The sequence below is a fragment of the Orycteropus afer genome, unplaced genomic scaffold, assembly GCF_000298275.1.
Source record: "Orycteropus afer afer isolate SDZICR_OR568_19922 unplaced genomic scaffold, OryAfe1.0 scaffold00395, whole genome shotgun sequence".
NCBI classification, from domain to species: Eukaryota; Metazoa; Chordata; class Mammalia; order Tubulidentata; family Orycteropodidae; genus Orycteropus; species Orycteropus afer.
Genome location: NW_006921982.1, coordinates 1,140,510 through 1,164,028, shown reverse-complemented (window position 1 = coordinate 1,164,028; position 23,519 = coordinate 1,140,510). Strand labels below are relative to the sequence as shown.

The following is a 23,519-nucleotide window of genomic DNA, read 5'->3' as shown; positions in this document are numbered from 1 at the left end:
TTGGGTTTCTGAGGTGGTATCACTACAGAAGTAGATTGCCCAATCTTCCTTCCAAGAAGTGACTTTTGTACTGCTGAATATTTTCTCATATGCAGCCACATGCAAGAAAAAGAATTTGCTGATGATTATTCAAGAATGGTTGCATCAGTACATTGACAATGTACTTCCAGAAATTTATGCTGGATTAAGAAAAGGACATGAAATGAAAGATATCATTGTTGATGTCAGATGGATTTTGGCTGAAATCAAAGAATAGCATAAAAATGTTTACCTGTGTTAATACTGACTGTGCAAAACTTTCAGCTGTGCATCATAAAAAATGATGGATAACATTGTGAAGAATGGGAATTCTAGAACACTTAATTACACTCTTAAGGAATCTGTACATAGACCAAGAAGCAGTTGTTTGAACAGAACAAGAGGATACTGAATGGATTAAACTCAGGAAAGGTGTGCTCAGGGATGTGTCCTTCACTATACTTCTTCAATCTGTATGCTGAGCAAATAATTCAATAAACTGGACTATATGAAGAAGAACATGCATCAAGATTAGAGGAAGACTCATCAACAACCTGTGATATTCAGATGATACAACCTTGCTTCCTGAAAGTGAAGATGACTTGAATCACTTACTGATGAAGATTAAAAACTACAAGTTTCATTTTGGATCATACCTCAACATCAGTAAAACAAAAATCTTTACAACTGAATCAATAAAGAACATCATAGTAAATAGAGAAATGATTGAAGTGTCAAAGATTTCATTTTTCTTCGATCCACAATCAATGCCCATGGAAGCAACAGTCAAGCAATCAGTGTATTGCACTGGACAAATTTGCTTCAAACGACTTCTTCAAAGTCTTAAAGGGCAAAGTCCTTACTTTGAGTACTATTGTGCACCCAACCCAAGGCATGAAATTTTCAATCTGATATGCATGTGAAAGTTAGAAAATGAATAAAGAGGACAGAAGAACTGATGCATTTGAATCATGACATTGGCCAAGAATACTGAAAATACCATGAACTGCCAGAAGGAGGAACATCTTCTGTCTTGGAAGATGTAGACCTGGGATGCTTAGAAATGAGAATGGCCAGATTGTCCCATGTACTTTAGTCATGTCATAAGGAGGGACCGTTCGCTGGAGAAGAATACCATGTTTGGCAAAATAGAAGGTCAGCATAAAAGGGGAAAACCCTCAATGACATGCAGTGGCACAGTGGCTGCTACAGTGGGCTCAAGGAAAGCAAAGTTTACGAAAATGGCAAACACAGTGTTTCATTCTGCTGTGTAATATGTCGCTATTAGTTGGAGCAGACTCAACAGCACCTAACAACCACAGATTGAAAAGTTCTACATAGTAGCTGCAATAGTGGACCCAATCATACTAGAAATCAAGAAGATGTTGTTGTTGTTTTTTTTTCTTTTTTTAATATATGAGGTCACCATGAGTTGGTGCTAACTAGAGAATGACAATAAAAACAGAATTAAAAGGAAAAAATACTTAAAAATAAGTGGATATATGGAAGTGTTTATTTTGAAAAGGCATAAAATAATTGTGTTTTATTCTTAAATGTGTAATATCAAGGTGAACAGATAGTTTTTAGGTTCTGTTGAATAATTTTCTAGATTGGAGAGCTATCATAATAGAGTACTAGGTTCTAAGAAATTGTGTGTGAAATTTATCAGTAAGAAAGCAGGTGTTTTTTTTTTTTTTTTTAATTGTGCTTTTGGTGCAAATTTACAGAGTAGAGTTTGTTTTACATTCAACATTTCATGTACATTTGGTTTCACTCCCCAATTACCATCCCTGACCCTCACCCACTCTTATTCCTTTTCCACCAACTGGCCAATGATAAATGGCCACCAAGAAGAACCTGACTCACCCTTAACTGCTGTTTACAAACAGTTATCAGAGATCTAAATACAACAACTTCACAATGTCTCCGAGACACCAGACCATCATAGTCCACACAAAGAAGCAAAATAAAGTGGTAGAAACAAGGGAGCAGGATACAGACCCAGAACGCATCCTTGAGGAAGAAGCAGCACTGGAACTCCTTCATAAGGAATTTAAAATAATTTTATGTGGGTATTTTCAAAGGATTGAGAGACAGTTCAAGGAAAACACTGGCAAAATTAAGGAAACCATGGGGAGGTGGGGAAACACCTAAAACTATCTTGGAAGAAAATACAAGAATAAAATGACAAAATAAATGAAATATTAGAAATGATACAAAATTTATAGATAGAAATCCAGAAGGTTAATACTAAACTTTCAGAAATAGGTAACACATTGACAGGGCAAAGGAGTAGAATTAAATCAATGGAAGACATATTTAATGAGATTGAAGACAAATATCTGAATACTTCTTTGCAAAAGGTTCAATCAGGAAAAAATATCAGAACAAAATGAAGAAAACCAATGGTTCATGTGGGATACCATCAAAAGGAATAAACTACATGTATTCAGAATTCCAGAACAGGAAGAGAAAAATAAAACCATGAAGAAAAGTGTCCAAGATTTGTTGGAAGACAATTCCCCTGATGTGGTGAAAGACTATATCTGTTCAGGAAGTAGAATGAACCTCTAACAGGATAGACCACAAAAGAGAATCACTAAGACATATTATCATCAAACTCATCAAAATCAATGAAAAGAAAGAATCCTGAAAGTAGCACAGGAAAAATGAAAAGTTACTTACAAAGAGCAACCAATGAGAATTAGTTCTGATTTCTCAGCAGAAACCATGCAGGTGAGAAGGCAATGGAATGATATATATAAAACCTTGAAAGAGAATAATATCGATCTAAGAATTACATACCTGGCAAAATCATCCCTAAATATAATAGTGAAATTAGGAGATTTCCAGATAAGCAGAAAATAAGGGAATTTGTTAAAACCAGACCAACCTTACAAGAGGTACTAAAGGAAGTCCTTTGAACACAGAACCAATAAATAGCAAGAAACAACCAACCATTAATACTCAAGATGACATAACCCAGAACACAACAGAGCTATGGAAGTATCCAAAGTAAAATAAGCTTACAAGATTGTAAACAGGTAACCAGAGACATCAGCTTGCAAATGAGGACAAACGCACACCAAAAAGAGGGGAAAAATAGTGCAATTACAGAACTTCTAAATGGTGAGAAAGTCAAGAGAGTTGCAAGACAGAATGGACTATTCTAAGCTTGGGGACAAAATTAAATCACAAGATAACCTCAAAGGAAAATGACAAACCTTTACATCACAATTAAAAAGGAGGACAAACAAAAATATTTAGCAAATACTAAAACAGTAGCAACAAAGGAAATGAACGTGATTCATAAACATAATGAGCTCAGCCCAGAAAATTATATGGAACAAACAAACCAGGAACAACATGAAAAAACACTTAACAAAATAACAGCAAACAATTCATACTTGTCCATAATTACACTGAAAGTTAATGGATTAAATGCACCACTCAAAAGACAGAGAGTTGCAGACTGGATAAGAAAACATAACCCATCAATATGCTGTCTACAAGAGACACACCTCAGAGGGAAAAACAAAAATGGATTAAAAATCAAAGGTTGGAAAATGATGTCTCAAGCAAGGGCAACCAGAAAAGAGCAGTAGTGGCAACCATTTCTAATCAAATTGACTTTAAGACAAAAACCACCATACAAGACAAAGAAGAACATATATAATGATTAAAGAATCAATTGAACAAGAAAATATCACAATAATAAATATCAATATACCCAAAGGAAGAGTCATAAAATGCATAAATCAGACTTTAACAGAATTGAGAAGGCAAAGAGATGACTTCATAGTCATAGTAGGAGACATTAATACATCTCTTTTAATGAAAGGATAGAACACATGTAAACAAAGATGCAGAAGAACTAAACAATACAATCCACCATCTTGACCTTATAGATATCTACAGAGCACTTCATCCAACAATAGCACAATATACACTCTTTTCCAGTCCACATGGAACATTTTCCATGATAGACCATATGTTAGGCAATAAAGCAAGCTTTAATAAATTTGAAAATATTGAAATACTGCAAAGCATCTTCTCAGATCAGAGTGCTATCAAATGAGAACTCAACAAAAGAAAGATAAATGGATAAAGAGAAAATATGTGGAAAGTGAACAATATCCTCCTTAAGAATGACTGGGTAATAGATGAAATAAAAAATGAAATTAAAAAATTCCACGAATGAAATGAGAATGAAAACACAACATACCAAAATCTTTGGGACACAGCAAAAGTAGTGATTAGAGGACAATTGATAACAATAAATGGCACCCATCAAAAAAGAAGAAAGCCAAAACCAACACTTTAAACCAATATCTCCAACAATTAGAAAAAGAACAGCAAGAAAAGCCTACAGTCACCAGAAGGAAGGATGTATACAAATTTGAGCAGAAATCAATGAAACAGAAAATACAAAGACAATCAAAAATATCAACAAGACTAGAAGTTGGTTTTTTGAAAAGATTAATAAAATTGACAAACCACTGGCAAATTTAACAAAGGAAAAGAGGAAGAGAATACAAATAACATGAATAAGAAACAAAATGGGGACATCACAACAGAACCAACTGAAGTAAAAAAGGATAATATCAGTATACTATGAAGAACACTACTCCAACAAATTTGATAACGTGGAAGAAATGGACAGACTTTTAGAAACACACCACTTACCCAAACTAACACAGACTGATGTGGAAAAGTTGAACAGGCCCATCACAAAAGAAGAAATTGAACAGGTCATAAAATAAATAAATAAATAAATAAATACCAACAACAAAAAAAGTCATGGCCCAGATGGTTTCACCAGAAAATTCTACCAAACATTTAAAAACTGACACCAATCCTACTCAAACTGTTCCACAACATAAGAAAGGATGGAATCCTCCCAAATTCATCTTATGAAGCAAGCATAATCTTGATACCAAAACCAGCAAAGACATCACTCAAAAGGAAAACATCAGACCAATATCCCTTATGAATATTGATGCAAAAATCTTCAACAAAATCCTAGCCAATAGACTCCAGCAACATATTTCATTATGACCAAGTGGGATTCATATCAAGTATTCAAGAATGGTTTAACATTAGAAAAACAATCTGTCATCCACCACATAAATAAAACAAAGGAAAAGAACCACGTGATCATATTAATCAATGTGGAAAAGGCATTTGATAAAATTCAGCACCCATTCCTGATCAAAACTCTCAGATAAATAGGAATAGAAGGAGCATTCCTCACATAATAAAGGCCATATATGTGAAACCAACAGCCAACATTATTCTCAAAGGAGAGAGACTGAAACCATTCCCCTTGCAAACAGGAACCAGATCAGGATGCCCTTTATCACCACTTCTATTCAACATTGTATTGGAAGTCCTAGCCAAGACAACAAGGCAAGAAAGGGAAATCAAAGGCATCCAAATTGGTAAGGAAGAAGTCAAGCTATCCTTATTTGCTGAGGATATGTTTCTATACCTAGAAAACCTGAGAGACTCCATAAAAAATCTATTGGAGCTAACTGAGAAATTTAACATTGTGGCAGGATACAAGATCAACTTCCAAAAATCAGTTGGATTCTTCCACACCAGCAAACAGATTGCTGAAAACAAAATAAGGAAATCAATACTATTTACAATAGCTACCAAAAGAAATAAAATACTTGGAAATAAATCGCACTAGGGACACAAAAGACATGTACAAAGAAAATACAAAAATAAAACACTACTTCAAGAAACCATAAGAGATCTATATAAATGGAAGAACATACAGTACTTGTGGATAGGAAGATTGAACACTGTGGACATGTCAGTTCTACCCAAAGCAATCTATACATTCAATGCAATCACAAATTAGATCCCATCAGCATTCTTTAAGGATGTGGAAAAAACAATTACTAAATTTATCTGGAAAGGAAAGAGACCTCAGATAAATAAAGCGTTATTGAAGAGGGAGAATAAATTCAGAGGTCTACCATGTTAGATAGATAGAGACAAGTATTGATTTGGTTGATGAGAAGACAATGTACTAAATGTGAGTGATCCACATGGTAGCAGTGAGGAAGAGGAAGACAGAGAGGTTCATGGCAGGTACATACAACAGAGATGAACCCTTTTGCACATGCAGTACTCATTCAAGGCAAACATGGATATACGATTGGAAAGATGGGTGGATGGGCTGAACTATTAGGTGTGTCTATGCAGGTGGGAGTGTGCCCAAGACCCTGTATAGGGTTGGCAGACAATGTTTCTATAAGTGTGTCAGTATGTTCTGTCAGAATTCCCAATTATATAGTAGAGCTGACAAAGGACAAGATTGTAGTCACTTCTTGGCCACAGTCAGCTACCCAGAGAGAGTGAGTAGTTGGACCTGTGGGCTCAGGACCATAGTTGAAGGGGACATCAAGCTCTATTGGTATAATATACTACACAAAACTTTATTCCACATCCTACTTTGGTGAGTAGCAACTGGGATCTTAAAAGCTTGCAAGCAGCCATCTAGATGCAATGATGGATCACTCCTTGTCCAGAGCAAAGAAGAATGAAGAAAATGAAAGATTCATGGAAACAATTAGTCCAAGTGACTGGTACACCATGCAATCCTCATCCTGTACAACTATGAGATCAGAATAACTAGATGGTGCCCAGCTACCATTATTAACCACTCGAAGGGGGATCTATACAGGATATCCTGGATAGAGTGGGAGAACAATATGGAATAAAACTCAAAATCATTTGTTAAAAAAAAAAAAAAAAAGAATAAGGGACCAGGCTAACTGATCTGATAGAGCCTGATGGAACCACTATGGCCCCTATCTGCCCTTCAGGGTTTGGAATTGAACCCTCTCCTGTGGCTTCCAGCCTAACAAAAAACAAAAACAAGCATATGAGCTGAACATTTCCATTAGGTAGATACATTCCTTGGAAAGAGGATGGAAGGGCTGTTTATGCACAGGGAGACAGCTCAGAGAGCAGGAGTGCATGGAGGGAAGGGCACAGGGAAGAGGTAACTATGGGGAAGAAGTGGGAGGGGAGCTGTTGCATTGTGGTAAATTGTAGTCAGTGTCATGAGATAAAGTGTATGTGAGCTGCTTTATGGAAAGTGAGTTTGCTCTGTAAAATCACAAAATAAAAAAATAAAAAGAAAGAAAGAAAAATTCATATATGAGCATGAGCAGATTTGAAGTTCCAATCTTCCCTATTAAATTTTATTTCACTAATGAATATACATTTTAATGTTTCTTTTTGTACAATAGTTATGACCCTTTGTGCTTTTACTTCTTCTAAGACCAGTGACACTAAATATGAGTATTTATAGTATTCCTTCTAGTCAATAGGGATAATTAATTCCTATTGATTATAAATTTATTGATTATAAATTATAATTAATTTATAATTAATGTTATGTCCATTTATTTTCTTGATGTGTTGTCAGCATTGTGTGTAAGATAAGATCTAATTCACAAACAGAAGTTCTCAAAGAAGTGAAAGGCAATATGAGGACATGCAGTACCATTTGCTTTGAATACGATAGGAGATGCTAATTTGAAATAAGTAAATAAATAAATGAAAAGAAGAGGGTAGCAGTGGAGGAAGGTGATGAATTATGTCAGGGATCTTTGAAACACAAGATTGACTTTTAGCCAGGAAGAAGATGATTGTGTTACTGTTATGATTTCTGGAATAAAATGCCAGACATCTGTATTTATAATGTGTTACGTTTTATAGGATTCAAGCTGCCAACCATGTGAGTTTTCAAAAATACAAATGACTTAAACCCATGCAAAGAAAGTGGACTTAGATATTTTCCTTATTTTTTAACCTGTTGTATCTGAGTCTAAGAATTTACTTCCTCCTGTTTTAATCTCCCTCTCCTGACAAATACTGGTACTCTTTTATTTGATCATTTTAATAGTTTCTGTAGAATTTTATTTAAAACTTTCTCATTAAATTACTTTTCATATGTTTTGTTCTGATAGTTCCCTTCCATATGTACAACATTGTTTAAGTTTAATTTATCTTAGTAAATAAAAGAATTGACATAGAACTTTTGAAATTTCTCTAACAGAGTGTACATGGTTAAAAAAAAAAAAAGAGTAAGTAAAAAAACATACAACTAGCCTACAGTTGAAGTGTAATTAGATTATATTAGTCATAATACTTTTGTTTTATAATGTTTCATTTCAAAATTAAAACACTATTTTTCACAATGACAGCTCCTAGTTTAAATATATAAATGTTGAGTAGATGATATATTTGTATATATATATATATATATATATATATATATATATATACATATAGCACAGTGGTAGTTAGAAATGATATTATATAGTCTTTACACAAAAATGTTTAATTTTTCATCAATTTCAAAAGTAATTTTAATAATTAGAAATCAAAATAGACTAAAAATTAGAAATGGCTTAAATTATTGTAATGCTTTCTCAATTATTGAATTATTATCTTTTACGTTGTCCAGCCAAGGTAATATGGTTTTAGAGTACAATAGTTTCATGAAATAAGTATTTTTGTATTAGTGGAAATATAGATTATGATAATACAATGAAATATTTTAACCATTGGGATTTCCATAGGGAAGAAAATATATTCAGTGTTTCATGTATTAAAACAAAACTCACTGCCATCGAGTCGATTCTGACTCATAGCTACCCCTGTTGGATTTCCAGTGTTATAAATCTTTATGGATGCAGACTGCCTCATCTTTCTCCTTTGGAATGGCTTGTGATTTTGAGCTGCTGACCATTCTGGTTAACAGCCAAGTGCCTTTAACCACTACACCACCAGAGTTCCTCAGGTTATATGCCTATGTAATAAATTGATTAATATACTTTTTCTTATATTTTAAAATATAAATGGAAACTAAGAGAAGCTATGGTTTATCTAATAACTACTAATTATAACAAGCACATATATTAAAAAAATCTTAATTAGTATGGAGGAAATAGGAACATTTGTATTTTCAAATAGATGAATTTTGTGTATTGACCTTTTTGTCATGGAATAAGATATATATTGATAATTTATCAACTATATATACTAGTATTTTCTATTTTAGATATGGTGCTTATTTGAAATTGCAAATAAGCATTTTTCAAAAATCTTTTGTAATTTTAAAGCTTAAATATACTTTATATTAATATTTTATTGAATATATTGATTATCAAACCTCATTCATTTTATTTAGATTACTGAACAAATATGCATATAATTTAACAAATCCATAAGGCTAAATTTGATTTTTATTACAGATGTCAGCTTGGGTATAACCTAGGTTTACGATCTCGTGGTAGTTCAAGTTTTGTGTCAACTTGGCTGGGCCTGAATTTGAGTGACTGGACAGCTTGACATAGTTATTCCTCATGGTGAGATTGGCAATCAGCTCCATGGTAGAATCTACTATAACAGCTGAGCAGCTGCTTTAGGGATGTGAGCTGCTTCTAATATATAAGAAAAAACTTTTAGAAAGGTCTCTAGCTTTTGGCATGCTAGAATGCTGCATGTAGTCGAGTTATTGTTCAGCAGCCTGCCATGCTGTCTATCGATCTTGGGACTCTTAATGGACTTGAATCTATGGGCTTCTGTGTGGTTTGGCAGTATCTGGGATTGTGCCTTTTCACTTGTCGACCTTGAGTTTGTCAGCCTCAGCAGCCAGCAGCTTCCTGAGTGAAGAAGTGCCTCCAGCTTCAGTGGGCTGGTAACAAGAGGCAGAGTTCAAGTCCAACATCAAGGGTTTTTCACTCAGCCCCTAGAGCCTTGCACTTTGAACTTGGACTTCTAGCCTCCAAAACTGTAAAAGAATAAACTTCTTCTCAAAATAAATCATAACAAAGTATCACAAATGATCACTAATGACTATTACCAATGTTGTTGTTGTTGTTATGTGCCGTCAAGTCGGCCCAACTCATAGCGACCCCTCCTTGGGTTTCCGAGGCAGTATCAGTACAGAAGTAGGCTTGCCCAACCTTCCTTCCGAGGAGTGGCTGGTGGGTTTGAACCGCCAGCTGTCTGGTTAGCAGGCAATTGTCTTAGCCACTATGCTACCAGAGCTCCCATTACCAATAGACACCTTATTAATAATTAGACAAAAAGTAGAAATAATCCAGAAATCCATCAAGTAATGAATAAGTAAATAAAATATGATATAGTCATACAATGGAAAATTAATGAGCAATGAAAAAAGAATGGATAACTGATAGGTACTACATTAAGAAACCTCAAAAACATGATATCTGATGAAAAAAGGAAGTCACAAAAGATCACATATTGTATGACTTTATTTATATGACATGTCCAGAATGGGCAAGCCTATAGATTCAGAAACTAGATTATTGGCTGCCTAGGAATTGAGGGGAGATTTGAAGGAAGGAGGTGAATGATAATGTGTTTCGAATTTCTTTTTGAGTAATGAAAATGTTCTAAAATGGATTGAGGGAATGGTTGCAGAAGTAGGTATATACTAAATATAATTGAATTTTATAAGTGACTTGTTATTAGGTGTCATCAAGTTGTCTCCAACTCCTAAGCAGTCAGCTTAAACACTGCCTGGTCCTGTGCCAGCCTCATGATCTATACCATACCTGAGCTCATCGCTGCAGCCACTGTGTCACTCCATCTTCTTGAGGGCCTTCCTCTCTTTTGTTGATCCTTCACTTTACCAAACATAAGCTTCTGACAACATGACCAAAGTAGGTGAGATGAAGTCTGGTCACTCTCACTTCAAGGAGCATTCCAACTGCATTTATTCCAGAATAATTTGTTAGTTCTTTAAGCAGTCCACAGTACTTTAAGCATTCTTTGCCAACAACACAACTCAAAAGCATCAACTTTTCTTCAGTCTTCCTTTTCATTGTCTGGCTCTCACATGCATATAAGGCAATTGAAAGTTCCATGGCTTGGGTTAGGCACATCTTAGTCTTCAGGAAGATAACTTTGTTCTTCAACATTTGAAAGAAGTCTTTTGCAGCAGAACTGCCCAATGCAATATGACTTTTGATGTCTTGAGTGCTACTTCCATTGACATTGATTGTAGAACCAAGTAATATGAAGTCCCTGACAACTTCAAACTTTTCTCCATCTATCATGATGCTGCTTATTGGTCCAGCTGTGAGGATTTTTGTTTTCTTTATATTGAGGTATAATCCATACTACAGACTGTAGTCTTTAATCTTCATCATAAGCTCTTCGAGTCATGCTCACTTTCAGCAAGCAAAGATATGTCATCTGTGTATCTCAGGTTGTTAATGAGCCTTCCTCCAATCCTGATGCCACATTCTTCTTCATATAGTCCAGTTTCTGGGATTATTTGTTCAGCATATAGATTGAATAAGTATGGTGAAAAGTTACAACATTGATGCACACTGTTCTTGATTTTAAAGCATGCAGTATCCCATTGTTCTGTTCGAATGACAGCTTTCTGATCTATATACAGGTTACTCGTGAGCACAGCTAAGTGTTCTGGAATTCCCATTCTTCTCAGTGTTATCCACAATTTGTTATAATCCACACAATTGAATGCCTTTGCATAGTCAATAAAACACGAGTAAACATCTTTCTAGTATTCTTTGCTTTGAGCCAAAATCCTCTTACATCAGCAATGATATCACTCACTTCATGTCCTCTTCTGAATCTAGCTTGCATTTCTGGAAGTTCTGTGTCCCTATACTGCTGTAAACATTTTTGAATTATCTTCAGCAATATTTTATTTGCATGTGATATCAATGATATCATTTGGTAATTTCCACATTCTGTGGGATCACCTTTCTTTGGAATGGGTACAAATATGGATTTCTTTCAGTCAGTTGGTCAGGTAGCTGTCTTCCAAATCTCTTGACATAGTTGAGTGAGTGCCTCCAGTGCAGCATCCATTTGTTGAAACATCGCGGTGGGTATTCCTTCATTTCTCAGACCCTTGTTTTTCACCAATTCCTTCAGTGCTCCTTCAACTTCTTCCTTCAATGCCATTGGTTCTTGATCTATGCCACCTCCTGAAATGGATGTTCATCTACCTATTGTTTTTGGTATAGTGACTCTGTGTATTCCATCCATCCTCTTTGGATGTTTCCTGCATCATTCAACATATTGCCCGTGGAACCTCTCAGTATTGCAATTTGAGGCTTAAATATTTTCCTCAGTTCATTCATCTTGAGAAGAGCTGAGTGTGTTCTTCCCTTTTCATTTTCTAACTTCAGTTCTTTGCACATTTTATTATAATAATTGACTTTGTCTTCTCAATCTGCTCTTTGAAACCTTCTGTTCAGCTTTTATCCTGTCCATTCTTCCATTTGTTTTAGCTACTTTCCATTCAAGAGCAAGTTCGAAAGTCTCTTCTGACATACATTTTGGTCTTTTCTTCCTTCATCTTCTTTTTAATGACCTCTTCCTTTCTTCATGGATAATATCCTTGATGTCATCTCACAATTTCTCTGGTTTTCAGTCATTGGTGTTCAATGCATCTAATCTATTCTTCAGATTATCTCTAAATTCAGGAGGGATATTTTCATGGTCATATTTTGGCTCTCCTGGACTTGTTTTAATTGTCTTCAGCTTCAACTGGAACTTGCAAATAACCAGTTGGTGGTCAGTTCCACAATCAGCTCCTGGCCTTGACTTGGCTGAAGATATTGAACTTCTCCATTGCCTGTTTTCACAGATGTAGTTGATCTGATTCCTGTATACTCTGACAAAGTCTACATATATAGATGCCATTTGTGTTGTTGAAAAAATGTATTTGCAATGAATAAGTCATTGGTCCTGCAAAATTCTGTCATGTGATCTCTAGCATCATTTCTGTCACCAAGGCCATATTTTCCAAGTACTGGTGATTCTGCTTTCTTTACAACTTTTGCATTCCAATCTCCAGTGATAATTAACACACTTTGACTGCATGTTTGGTCAATTTCAGACTGCAGAAGTTGGTAGAAATCTTCAATTTCCTCATCTTTGACTTTGCTAATTGGTGTGTAAATTTGAATAATAGCATTATTAACTTGTGTTCCTTGTAGGCATATAGATATTATCCTACCACTGACAGCATTGTACATCAGGATGGATCTTGATACATTCTTTGTTGTGATGAATGCCATGTCATTCCTGTTCAATTTGTCATTCCTGGCATAGTAGGTCATATGATTGTCTGATTCACAATGGCCATTTCAGCTCACTAATGCCTAAGATATTGATATTTATGCATTCCATTTAATTTTTGACAATTTCTGATTTTTCTAGATTTATACGTCATACATTCTATGTTCCAATTGTTAACAGGTGTTTTTAGATCAGATGTTTCTTCTCATCTTGAAATTTGCCACATCACCAGAGGGTATTCTGAAAGCTTTACTCTATCCACATCTTTAATGTCAGCTCTACTCTTAGCACGCAGCTCTTCCCAGTTGTATTTTGAGTGCTTTCTGACCTGAGTGTCTCATCTTCCAGCACTATATTGCACGATGTTTTAGTTCTATACATAAAGTTTTCCAGTAATATATCAGACAGTGTTTCACTGCTATTCATAAGATTTTCCCTGGCCAATTCTTTGAGATGTGGATGGCCTCTTCCTTCTCCCAATTTTATCTTAGTCAGGAAGCTGCCTTGAAACTGTCCACCATGGATAACTCTACCCTCATTTGAAACACCAGTGACATAGCCTCCAGTTTCATAGCAACAGTCTGGCAACCATAGTACCACAAACTGATAGAAAAGTTTGTCACCTTAGATGTTCTAAACTGCTCTGCTCATTTCCTGTTCTCCCTCACCCTGCTCACTTACCCAGCCTTCTCCCAGGGCACAAACATCCACCTTCCACTGGTCCTGGGTCTGGCTTACTGTCCTGCCCCCTGGGGCAGCTCCATGCAAGCAAACACCTGCCATCCACTGGTCCTGAGGCTGGCTTACTGCTTCCTTTCTAGGGATAGCAGAAATGTAAATCACCACTGACATAAAATATTACATTAACACACCCCAACTTTACTGCTTAAAAGGTAGTAACAAGTTTGGAGCATTTTGATCTTTCATTTTCTGTTGTGATTATACAGTGTTTGATCTTTGGGGTACAATCAAAGAATTGTGCAACCAAACAATGCTTGATCATAGGGGTATGAATAGAATTTGTGATCATGTTAGTATGAATAGAATGGATGAGACCAAATTGCAACTACCTGTTAAGTGTGAGTTATATGGATTTAAGCATAAGTATTTCTCAATAAAGAAAGGATCTGTGTGAAGAAATTTTACAGCTAATGCTATGTAAATAGCTTAATCAGATTGAGTTTGATGAGATTATATACTTCCGTTTTACAGAAACACATTTTAATATTTTATTTATTTTTTAGCTTTAGATCCAGCTAAAGATCCATGCTTAAAGATGAAATGTACTCGCCATAAAGTATGCATTGCTCAAGATTCTCAGACTGCAGTCTGCATTAGTCACCGGCGGCTTACACACAGGTAAACATCGTTAAATAAAATCTCACTGATTGAACATTATTCCTTGCCATAAATAAGAGCAGAGTATAAATATTTGATAATGCTTGTTAAGCTTTTATCCAAAGCTTTGTTGAAAGAATTTCAAGTGTGGTTAATAATTATGATTCACTCAGGTTAAATGTTGTTATCAATCAAAATTACAGTGGATTATAGAATTTTAGACATACTAAATTAAGCAGATTTTTTGAAGATCAGATCAAAGTGTAATATCTGGATACTTACAACTTTTCAAATTTAATAAATAATTATAATTCTTGTACCATCTAAATATATATATATATATTTTGTGTCTACTTACATGTCCTTATTTCCCTCAGGGTAAAGTTAGAAACGAAGTTAAAGGAGAAACATGAATAATTGATGCTCATAAAAAGAGATGAAATATTACATATTAGAGATTTGTTACTGGAATATACCAGGACAACTTCCTTAAGGGAAGTACTCATACCTAAATGGTCTGTGTTTTATTTCCCGGAGGCTGACATAAAATTCCTAGAAGGGAAGGACAGATTATATGTTTTATAACAATCAATGCTTCTTCTATAAGATAGGCTGTTTTGATAATTATCAGTTATTTAGAAAAAATTCTGTGTAGCTCAGAGCTGAGTCTTAAGGATTAGAACATGCCACACCACAAGTGAAGTTGGTGTCCTTATTTCCTTTATTGATTTTAAAGAAATTATCTTTTTGAGAACGTTTTTTGTTCAGTTATAGTGAAACTAATGCATGCTTTCCTTTTAGAGCAAATGACCAAGGGGGTTTAGTTCTTTGTCTATACTCAGAGACAAGTTGGGTCTTTTACTGTATGAACTATTATCTAAATTCTGTTATTCAAAAAGACAGACATCCACAGACAGAGAAGAATATAAGAGAAGAAGTAAATAGGTAGTATTTCTAAAAAAAAAAAACATAAATTTTTAAGTTTAATTTATGTTCATTATTAATATAAAAGCACATGTACAGAAGACTTTTCTTACATGCTGAATGAATCAGCAGAATTCTTTATTTTGTAATGCCAAATTCATTGTGGCATATTTCAAGTACTGAGACAGACTAATGCAATGAAGAAAGAACATTTGGGAATGTGTTCATTTCAGAGAAAGAATCATGGTGAACTGATAATATATGGTGACAGAAAGAGAAAGGAACAGAAAGAGAACAATAGCATGAGTTTGCACAGAATAATAGAAACTTCCTGGAAGTAGTATTTCTGTAAAATCAGCTTGTTGTGTAAAGGTATAGAATTGTGAAGTTGAATGATCAAAATGTATTTCCAATCAATCTTGAGCTCTATGTTAGTATTAAAAAGAGATAGCAAACTTTGGCACCAGAAGTTTACTGTTCTATGTATTCTTCTTACAGTCGTTAGAAGCTTCTGAATTTCTTGTAGTTCCTAATAATACCTCAACTGTCTTAAATATCAGTATTTGAACGTGTGTGTATCAGGGATGAGGAATTTTACTTCAGAAATCTGTAAGAGGACAGTGTTGAAATAAATTTACATATGATCCATCATCTATGTTGTAGATATAGCCAATTCATCTCATAAGTTCTGGACACCCTATGGAAAGTGTCCATCTATTCACATTTAACAATAACACCTTTGAAACAGATTCCTCTGTAATTTCATTCTTGGCACCCTAAACTCAGGTCAAAGAACAGCTGAAGTTCTCACAGCTAATATTATGCCTGTGGCTGAGATACATTCCTTTTGACACTTGGCATTGAAGCTAGGAGAATTTAAAGGAAATTATACAAGATCACAAGCTAGGAATTTTCAGAGTATGAATCTCAATTTAAATTTAGTGACACTAGAGTCCATGCTTTTTACAACTATGCTATATCACTGTCTTTAACTTCTTATTTAACAGACTTAACTACAGAACAAGGGAAGCATCCTTTTGACACTTGGCATGGAAGCTAGGAGAAGTTAAAGGAAATCATACAAGATCACAAGCTAGGAATTTTCAGAGTATGAATCTCAATTTAAATTTAGTGACACTAGAGTCCATGCTTTGTACAACTATGCTATATCACTATCTTTAACTTCTTATTTAACAGACTTAACTATAGAACAAGGGAAACATCCTTAACATAATCAAGACTATTAGTCACAAACTAATAGCCAACATGTTTCAAAACATAAATAGTGAAGCATCCAGAATTGAGAACCATCCACAGTTATGCTGTTGGTTTAGTGGTGGGTAAGGCAAGGGGGTGCTTAAAGAGGTTGATTTCAACATGTTTTATGTAAATAATATTCAATCCTGTTCTATTTCTGACAGACACTATTTTAAAATTTGTACTCAACACACACTGCATGTGTGTAATAAATAACTAGTTTCTAAAGAATTGACATGATTAATATTTGATATGCTTTATTTGTTTTAAGGACGTCAGTATATAGCAACTGTTTACAAGGTATTTAGGGAGGGAGATTTTTGCAAAGAAGTTTGATCAACAAGGATAGCTTATCTAAATAATCTAAGTCTTAAATTTGAAGGTTACATATATATATTTTGGGAGTGACAGAGAGAAAGCAAAACGAAATGTCTTAATTTTGGTCATCTACAGATGTTAGATTACAAATTCCTTTCTTCTTCTTCTTTTTTTTTTTTTTTCTTACTAAAAAGACAATTTATTATTTCTTTTCTTTCTCATAGGAGACAAAGTATATGGAATCTGCTGTTTTTCCTCCCAAAATGCTTTCACTTTTTCAAAGAGGATTTCCTAAGTACGAGTCTAGGTTCTCACTCAGTTCTCCAATCCTTTAGAATTTTCTAACATTTATTACATTTTTAATAGCTTGTTCAGCATCACTCTCCTTCTATTGACTTGAAGCTTCATGAAGGCAAAGCCTGTCTTATTCACCACTTTTACATTCCAACATAATAGACAGTTCATATTTTCTTTGACGATGTTGCTATTTTTAGGTCCCGTCAAGTGAGTTTCACTCATTGTGACCCTATATACAACAGAACAAAACAGTCTGGTATTGCATCATCCTCAAAATCTTTGTTATATTTGAGCCTATTGTTGTAGCCACCATGTCAATCTAGTGATCTTCCTTTCTTTTTCAGTGACTGACTCTTTACATTACCAAGCATGATGTCCTTCTCCAGGGACTGGTCCCTCATGATAATATGTCCAGTGTACAAGAGATAAAGTCTGGCCATCTTCATTTCCAAGGAGCATTCTGGCTATATTTCTTCCAAGTCAGATTTGTTTCTTCTTCTGAGTCTATAGTACATTCAGTATTCTTCACTAATACCATAATTCAAGCGCATCAATTCTTCTTTGGTCTTCTTTATTCACTGTCCAGCTTTGGCATGAATTTGAAGTGACTGAAAATACCATGGCTTGAGTCAAGTACATCTTAGTGCTCAAGGCGAAATCATTACTTTTTAACCCTTTAAAGAATTCCCCCTTCCCAGTAGAGTTGCCAATTCTTTGATTTCATAATTGCTACTTCAAAAGGCACTTATTGTGGGTCTATGTAAAATGAAATTATTTTCTCCATTTATCCTGATGCTGCTTATTCGTCCAGTTGTGTGGATTTTGGTTTTCTTTTTGTTGAAGTTTAATCCATACTGAAAGCTGTAGTCTTTGCTTCATCAGTAACTACTTCAAGTTACGTCACTTTCAGCAAACAACGTTGAATCATCTGTGTATAGTATGCTGTCGTACTCTAATTCTGATGCTACGTTCTTCTTCATATAGCACCTTATAGTGCTATTATTTATTATAGAATAGAACATATTCTATTATTTAGAATAGAATATTTAAGGATTAAAATTTTTAAAAGTAGTAAAAGTTATTTCTGTGCATTTTATATAGTAAAATTTGCAAAAGTCAAACTTGTGCAAAGTGGAAACTTGTCATAGAAGGAAAATTCACATATTTTCTACTGAAGTGAATGATTAAAAAAGTAAAAAAAAAAAAAAGTGTTAAAAACTAACCTTTCAAAAACAGAAAACTTGTAAGACCCAGAAAAACAAGGCACTCCTGTTGAGTTCTGGCTCTTACACATTTCACTATATATATTCATTGAATGTGGATTGGATATGGTACAGGAGTCAACCAATACATTGTTTGAAATGATTTACTGAATGAATGGGTTTTTACTAGGAAAAAAAAAAAATTATGAAAATCTGATTTTGGGTAGATGCATAGCAATTGATTTTATGAAACAAATACATATATGCTTGACTTCGACCTTTAAATCATTGGGAAAAAAAGCTAAATTTCTATTTATTTATGACTTTAAATAATAATGATTATCTTCTGAAATTACCAAAATAGCATAAATTGATGAAAACAATATACTGCAACCATAAAACAAAAGAACAAAAACACATGATCATGTCTATGGATTCAGGAAAAGCATTTAATAAAATTTAACGCCCTTTCTTGTTGAAAATCTTCAAGAAGATTGGAATATAAGGGAAGTTATTCAATATAATTCAGAGCATATATGAAAAATCACCAGTCAACGCTATACTTAATAGAGGGAGATTTGGACCTATCACTTTGAAATTAGGAAAATGATGAATGCCCACTGCAGTGAATTGCTTGATGTGGACCTTCTAGCCATTGTCCTCCATTCTGTGATGTTTCATAAATTCCATTATCCATGCCTGTTTGGGGTGGTGTAGTAGTAGTTAAGGTCAGGTATCAACTTGGCTGGGCAGCTGGTAGTAGTCATTCCCTATAATGACTGGCAATCTGGGCAGCTGGTAGTAGTCATTCCCTATAATGACTGGCAATCGACTCTGTGATGGGATTTACGTTAATTCTGTTGGGGCAACACAGGTGGAATGTATCTTGAGTCCTGCCTTGCTGGAGGGTATAATTCAAATCACCACCCTTAGCTTCCTTGAGGGTATACCTATGGATCTCCTGGGAAGATTCGCCCTCCTCTTGCTCCAGTTTTGTGTCTTGTCTCATCCTCATCTAACCCCTGGATTTGGGACAGCAGCTGTCATCTGATCTGCTGATCAAGGTTCATGAAACCCCGAGAATTGGGAGGATCTTCCAGACCTACTCACAGACCTGTGACTCGCCAGCCTGCCAGCCTCCACCACCACTATGTGAGACAATCCCTTGGGTGTCTGCGAGTTCTGTGAGGCGTTACAGCAAAATACAGAACCCTAAGACTGGGGAAATTACTGGGAAGAGGAGAAGGAGGGGTTAATGTCTGAAATGATGGAATGGTACGGTAGTTTGTACATTTGGGACATCTTTAACCTCTGCCTCATGAGGCCTGGCCTTGTGCTGATCTTTCTGAGAGAAATTGTTCAAGCACCCCCTTTCATCACTTATATTTAATACTGTATTAGAAATCCTAACAAGAGGAAGAAGATAAGAGAAAGAAATAAAGGGTATCTAGATTGAAAAAGATAAATTAAAATTATCTTTATTCATGCATGACATAATTCTATGTATAGCAAATCCCAAAGAATTTGCCAGGTAGCTTCTAGTGCTAATAGAGGAATTTAGCAAAGTTGCAGGGTACAAGTCAACAGACAAAATTGTGTTTACACTTCTATTCGCCTGCAATGAGAAATCTGAATGGAAAATTAGGGAAATGTTTCCATTTTCAGTAGCATCTAAGAGAATAAAATACCTATGACTAAATTTAACCAATGATGTTAAGGACTTATATAATGAAAATTACAAAATTCTGGTGAAAGAGAGTTAAAAAGACTTAAATAAATGGAAAGACATTCTTCATTAATGAATCAGAAGACTTAATATTATTAAGATGTCAATACAACACAAAGTAATCTGTAGAGTTAGTGCAATCCTGATAGAAATTTCAGCAGCCATCTTTACAGAAATGGAAAAACCAATTCACAACTTAATGTGGAATGACATGAGACCTGAAATAGTTAAAGAACGTTGAAAGAAAAGAACAAAGTAGGAAGACTCATAGGTTCTTATTTTTAAACATATTATACAGCTATAGTAATCAAAACAGCCAGTAGTGATGTAACCATGGACGTGCAATACAATGTAATAGAATTAGGAGTTCAGAAATAAACCCGTACATCTATAGTCAACTGAAAAACAGAAAAAAAAAAAAAAAAAAAAAAAATCAGAATGGATTAAGGACCTAAATATGCAGACTAAAATCATAAAATTCTTATAAGAAAATATAGGGATAAGGCTGTTAGGACTAGCTTTTAACAATTGTTGTTATTGTTGTTATCATGTGCCGTTGAGTAAGACCCAACTCATAACAATGACTCCTTGGGTTTCTGAGGCGATATGATGGCACATAACAACAACATCACTATGGAAGTAGATTGCCCAGCCTTCCTTCTAAGGAGTTGCTTGTGGGTTTGAACTGCCAGCCTTCTGGTTAGCAGTGCTTTTACTAATAGATTATCTTGTATAATAAAAATGACAAACAGCAAAAGATAAAACTAATAAATTGGACTTCATAAAAATTAAAATATTAAAAATTGTCGGTCATCAAAAAGTGTTACCAAAATAGGGAAAAGATGATCTACCCATAATTCTGTTGTTGAGATGGGAGTTATGTGGCTTGTTGGAAGCTTGGGGATCTTCAGTCTTCAGTAGTAAGGCCAAGAAGATCAGGAAGTTCCAAACTGGACTCAGAGGGGTTTTTATAGAAGGAGATGCCATCCTGCCTCGGTGGGCCTGATTGCAGTCTGATTTCCAGTGCCCTATCTCTCCATACAATGGACAAGGTCTAGGTGGGGGTCTTGGATTTGGACAGGATTTGGTTTAATGGCTTTCTTTGCCACATTTGAAACATGGTACCAGAGGAAGCTGAAGTTTGCCTCTCCAAGGTACTGGAGGGGGGTTAAGACTAAGTTTTCCCCATGGTGGCTGTCTTACAGAGCCTTGTGAGGTAGTGGCTAAAAGCTGGGTTTTTGTTTGATCTTGTTTTTGTAATTTTAATTCCTCATCTCAATTATTAAAGACTTTAAAAGGTAAGATCAAGAAGGTCTTTTTAAGGGTTTTGTGGACCACTTTCTAATTTCTGAAGTTTCCATCAGATGTCAGGGGTAAACTGAGAAATAAAATGCACGTTAAGAAGACGAATTCCTTCCAGGGAGGTTGGATTAAGAGTGGTATATTTTTGTAAAGTTTCTGTGAGGCAGGTAAAAAAGATGGCTGTTTTTTCATCGGGGACTTACATAATCTCCTTAGGTTTCTCATAATTAAATGCCTTATGAGTCTTTTTTCTTAGGCCAGCAATGAGCCAAGTTAGCATATAGCCACTGTGTCAACTGCCAGGAGAATATAACTGATAGTCCCAGTTTGGGTTGACTCAAGGAATGGCTACAGATCCTAATGGGTGAGCTGGTCTTGTCTGTGGAGTTCATCTGCATGAGCCTGAGCTGCCAGCCAGACATGCTTCTTTCCCTTTGGGGTGAGAGAAGAGGTAAAAATAACAAATATTATGTCAGGTGAGATCATAAGACTCACTGGTGTATTCGAATTCTTTGGTAAAGTTTGTGGGGTCAGTTGAAAAGGAGCCAAGGCATTTTTCAATTTGAGACAGGTCAAATATAGAGAAAGGAACATGAACCCAGACAATGCTTTCAGCTCTGGCTACTTCCTGAGGGGGAAGGATGGGAGCTGTGGGCTGAGTGGCCAGAGAATGACTATGGGGAGTAAAAAAGGAAGCAGAAGGAGTGAGGTCTGAAGGACCAGCAAAAGGGTCAAAAGGAGGGGGACCCACTGGAGGAGGTGACAGAGAGTGATCAGCTGGGTCATTGGAAGGTTCAGGGTCAGTGACAGAGCCAGCAGGGGCTGGTTTAGAATGGAGGAGAAGAATCAGGTAACTAGAGCAAGAATGACAGAGAGAAAGACAACTACAGAGTGTGAAGAAGGCCTGGATGCAAGGAATTTCAAACCACTTTCCACTACATTGACAAAGATTATCTAAATCTTAAAGGACATTAAAATCAAGTGTTATTTTCTGGCCACTGGGAGTATTATGCCCCATAATGGGTAAGTGACCATCTAAGTTCCAGAGATGTTAAGGTCAAAGGAAAGGTGTTTGACTTAACACCGGAGGAGAGTATGGAACCAAACTTCTGTTCAGGCATCCCTGAGACAGAGTAGGTTGGTGGGGGGAGGGGGGCAGAAGCCCAGAGGCTGAAGCTGGAGGATTTCTGGCCTAGTACTAGGTCTGACAGTGAACAACAAATTAGAAATCCATGAAAGAAAAACAGAATATAACTCATCAAGAAAGAATCAGCTGGTGGTGGATGTGTAGTGTGTAGTGGAAAGGAAATCCTTATGGGTTCCTCCCTGTGCCATCCAAACCCTTGTGGGCTTTTCTGTTGTTTCCCTGTTTGGTCTTTGTTCCCTCTTGGGTTTTGGAACCAAGACTATACGGTTGGATTGTCAATGCCAAGAGAAACCAGGCCAGAGAAATAGAAAAGGGAAATTCATTTAAGAGATGAAAGCATCAAAGCAAATGGGCCAGCTCTCTAACCTAGAGAGAAAAACCAGCAATTGTCTCAGTTAAGGCCATTTTATCCTGCTTTCTGAACTCCTCATTTCTTTGTCGCAGGGTTTAAGATGTCATAGGGTTTAGTCAGCCAATTTCCATGATCACCCCATTCCTTCCTTTCAGTCAGTTTGTTTTGTCCTTGCAGTCATGGTTTAAGATAACTTTTTACAGGAGTCAAGCATCATTAGTCATTAACTATTTTCAGGAGTCTGATAGTCTGGATTTTTTTTTTTTTTTTTTTGGTAGCATTTCATTTTAGCTGAGTGTAAATTATTGTGAGGTTTGATTTCATTAACCCTTCAGAACCCAGGCATGAAGTGGGAAGAGCGCTGTTACGTGAGGGGATTGCAACAAACATCAGGAGATAAAATATGTATAAATTGTTGAATAAAAATGTGTTTTGCCTTGTGAACTTTCACCCAACTACTACAACTAATTCAAAACAAACAAAGAAATGAAGAATATCGGGTAAATATTATTTTAGAAGTAT

The 23,519-nt window shown here is 35.5% G+C and overlaps 1 protein-coding gene across 1 annotated transcript in view; it reads left to right on the top strand.

The window, feature by feature from the left end:
• SPOCK3 (SPARC (osteonectin), cwcv and kazal like domains proteoglycan 3) overlaps window positions 1-23,519 on the top strand; it is a 1,090,476-nt gene that overhangs the window by 528,623 nt on the left and 538,334 nt on the right. Inside the window, exon 4 of the mRNA XM_007953465.2 lies at window positions 14,379-14,493. Coding sequence (XP_007951656.1) covers window positions 14,379-14,493 — 115 coding nt within the window. The remainder of the gene's footprint in view (window positions 1-14,378; window positions 14,494-23,519) is intronic.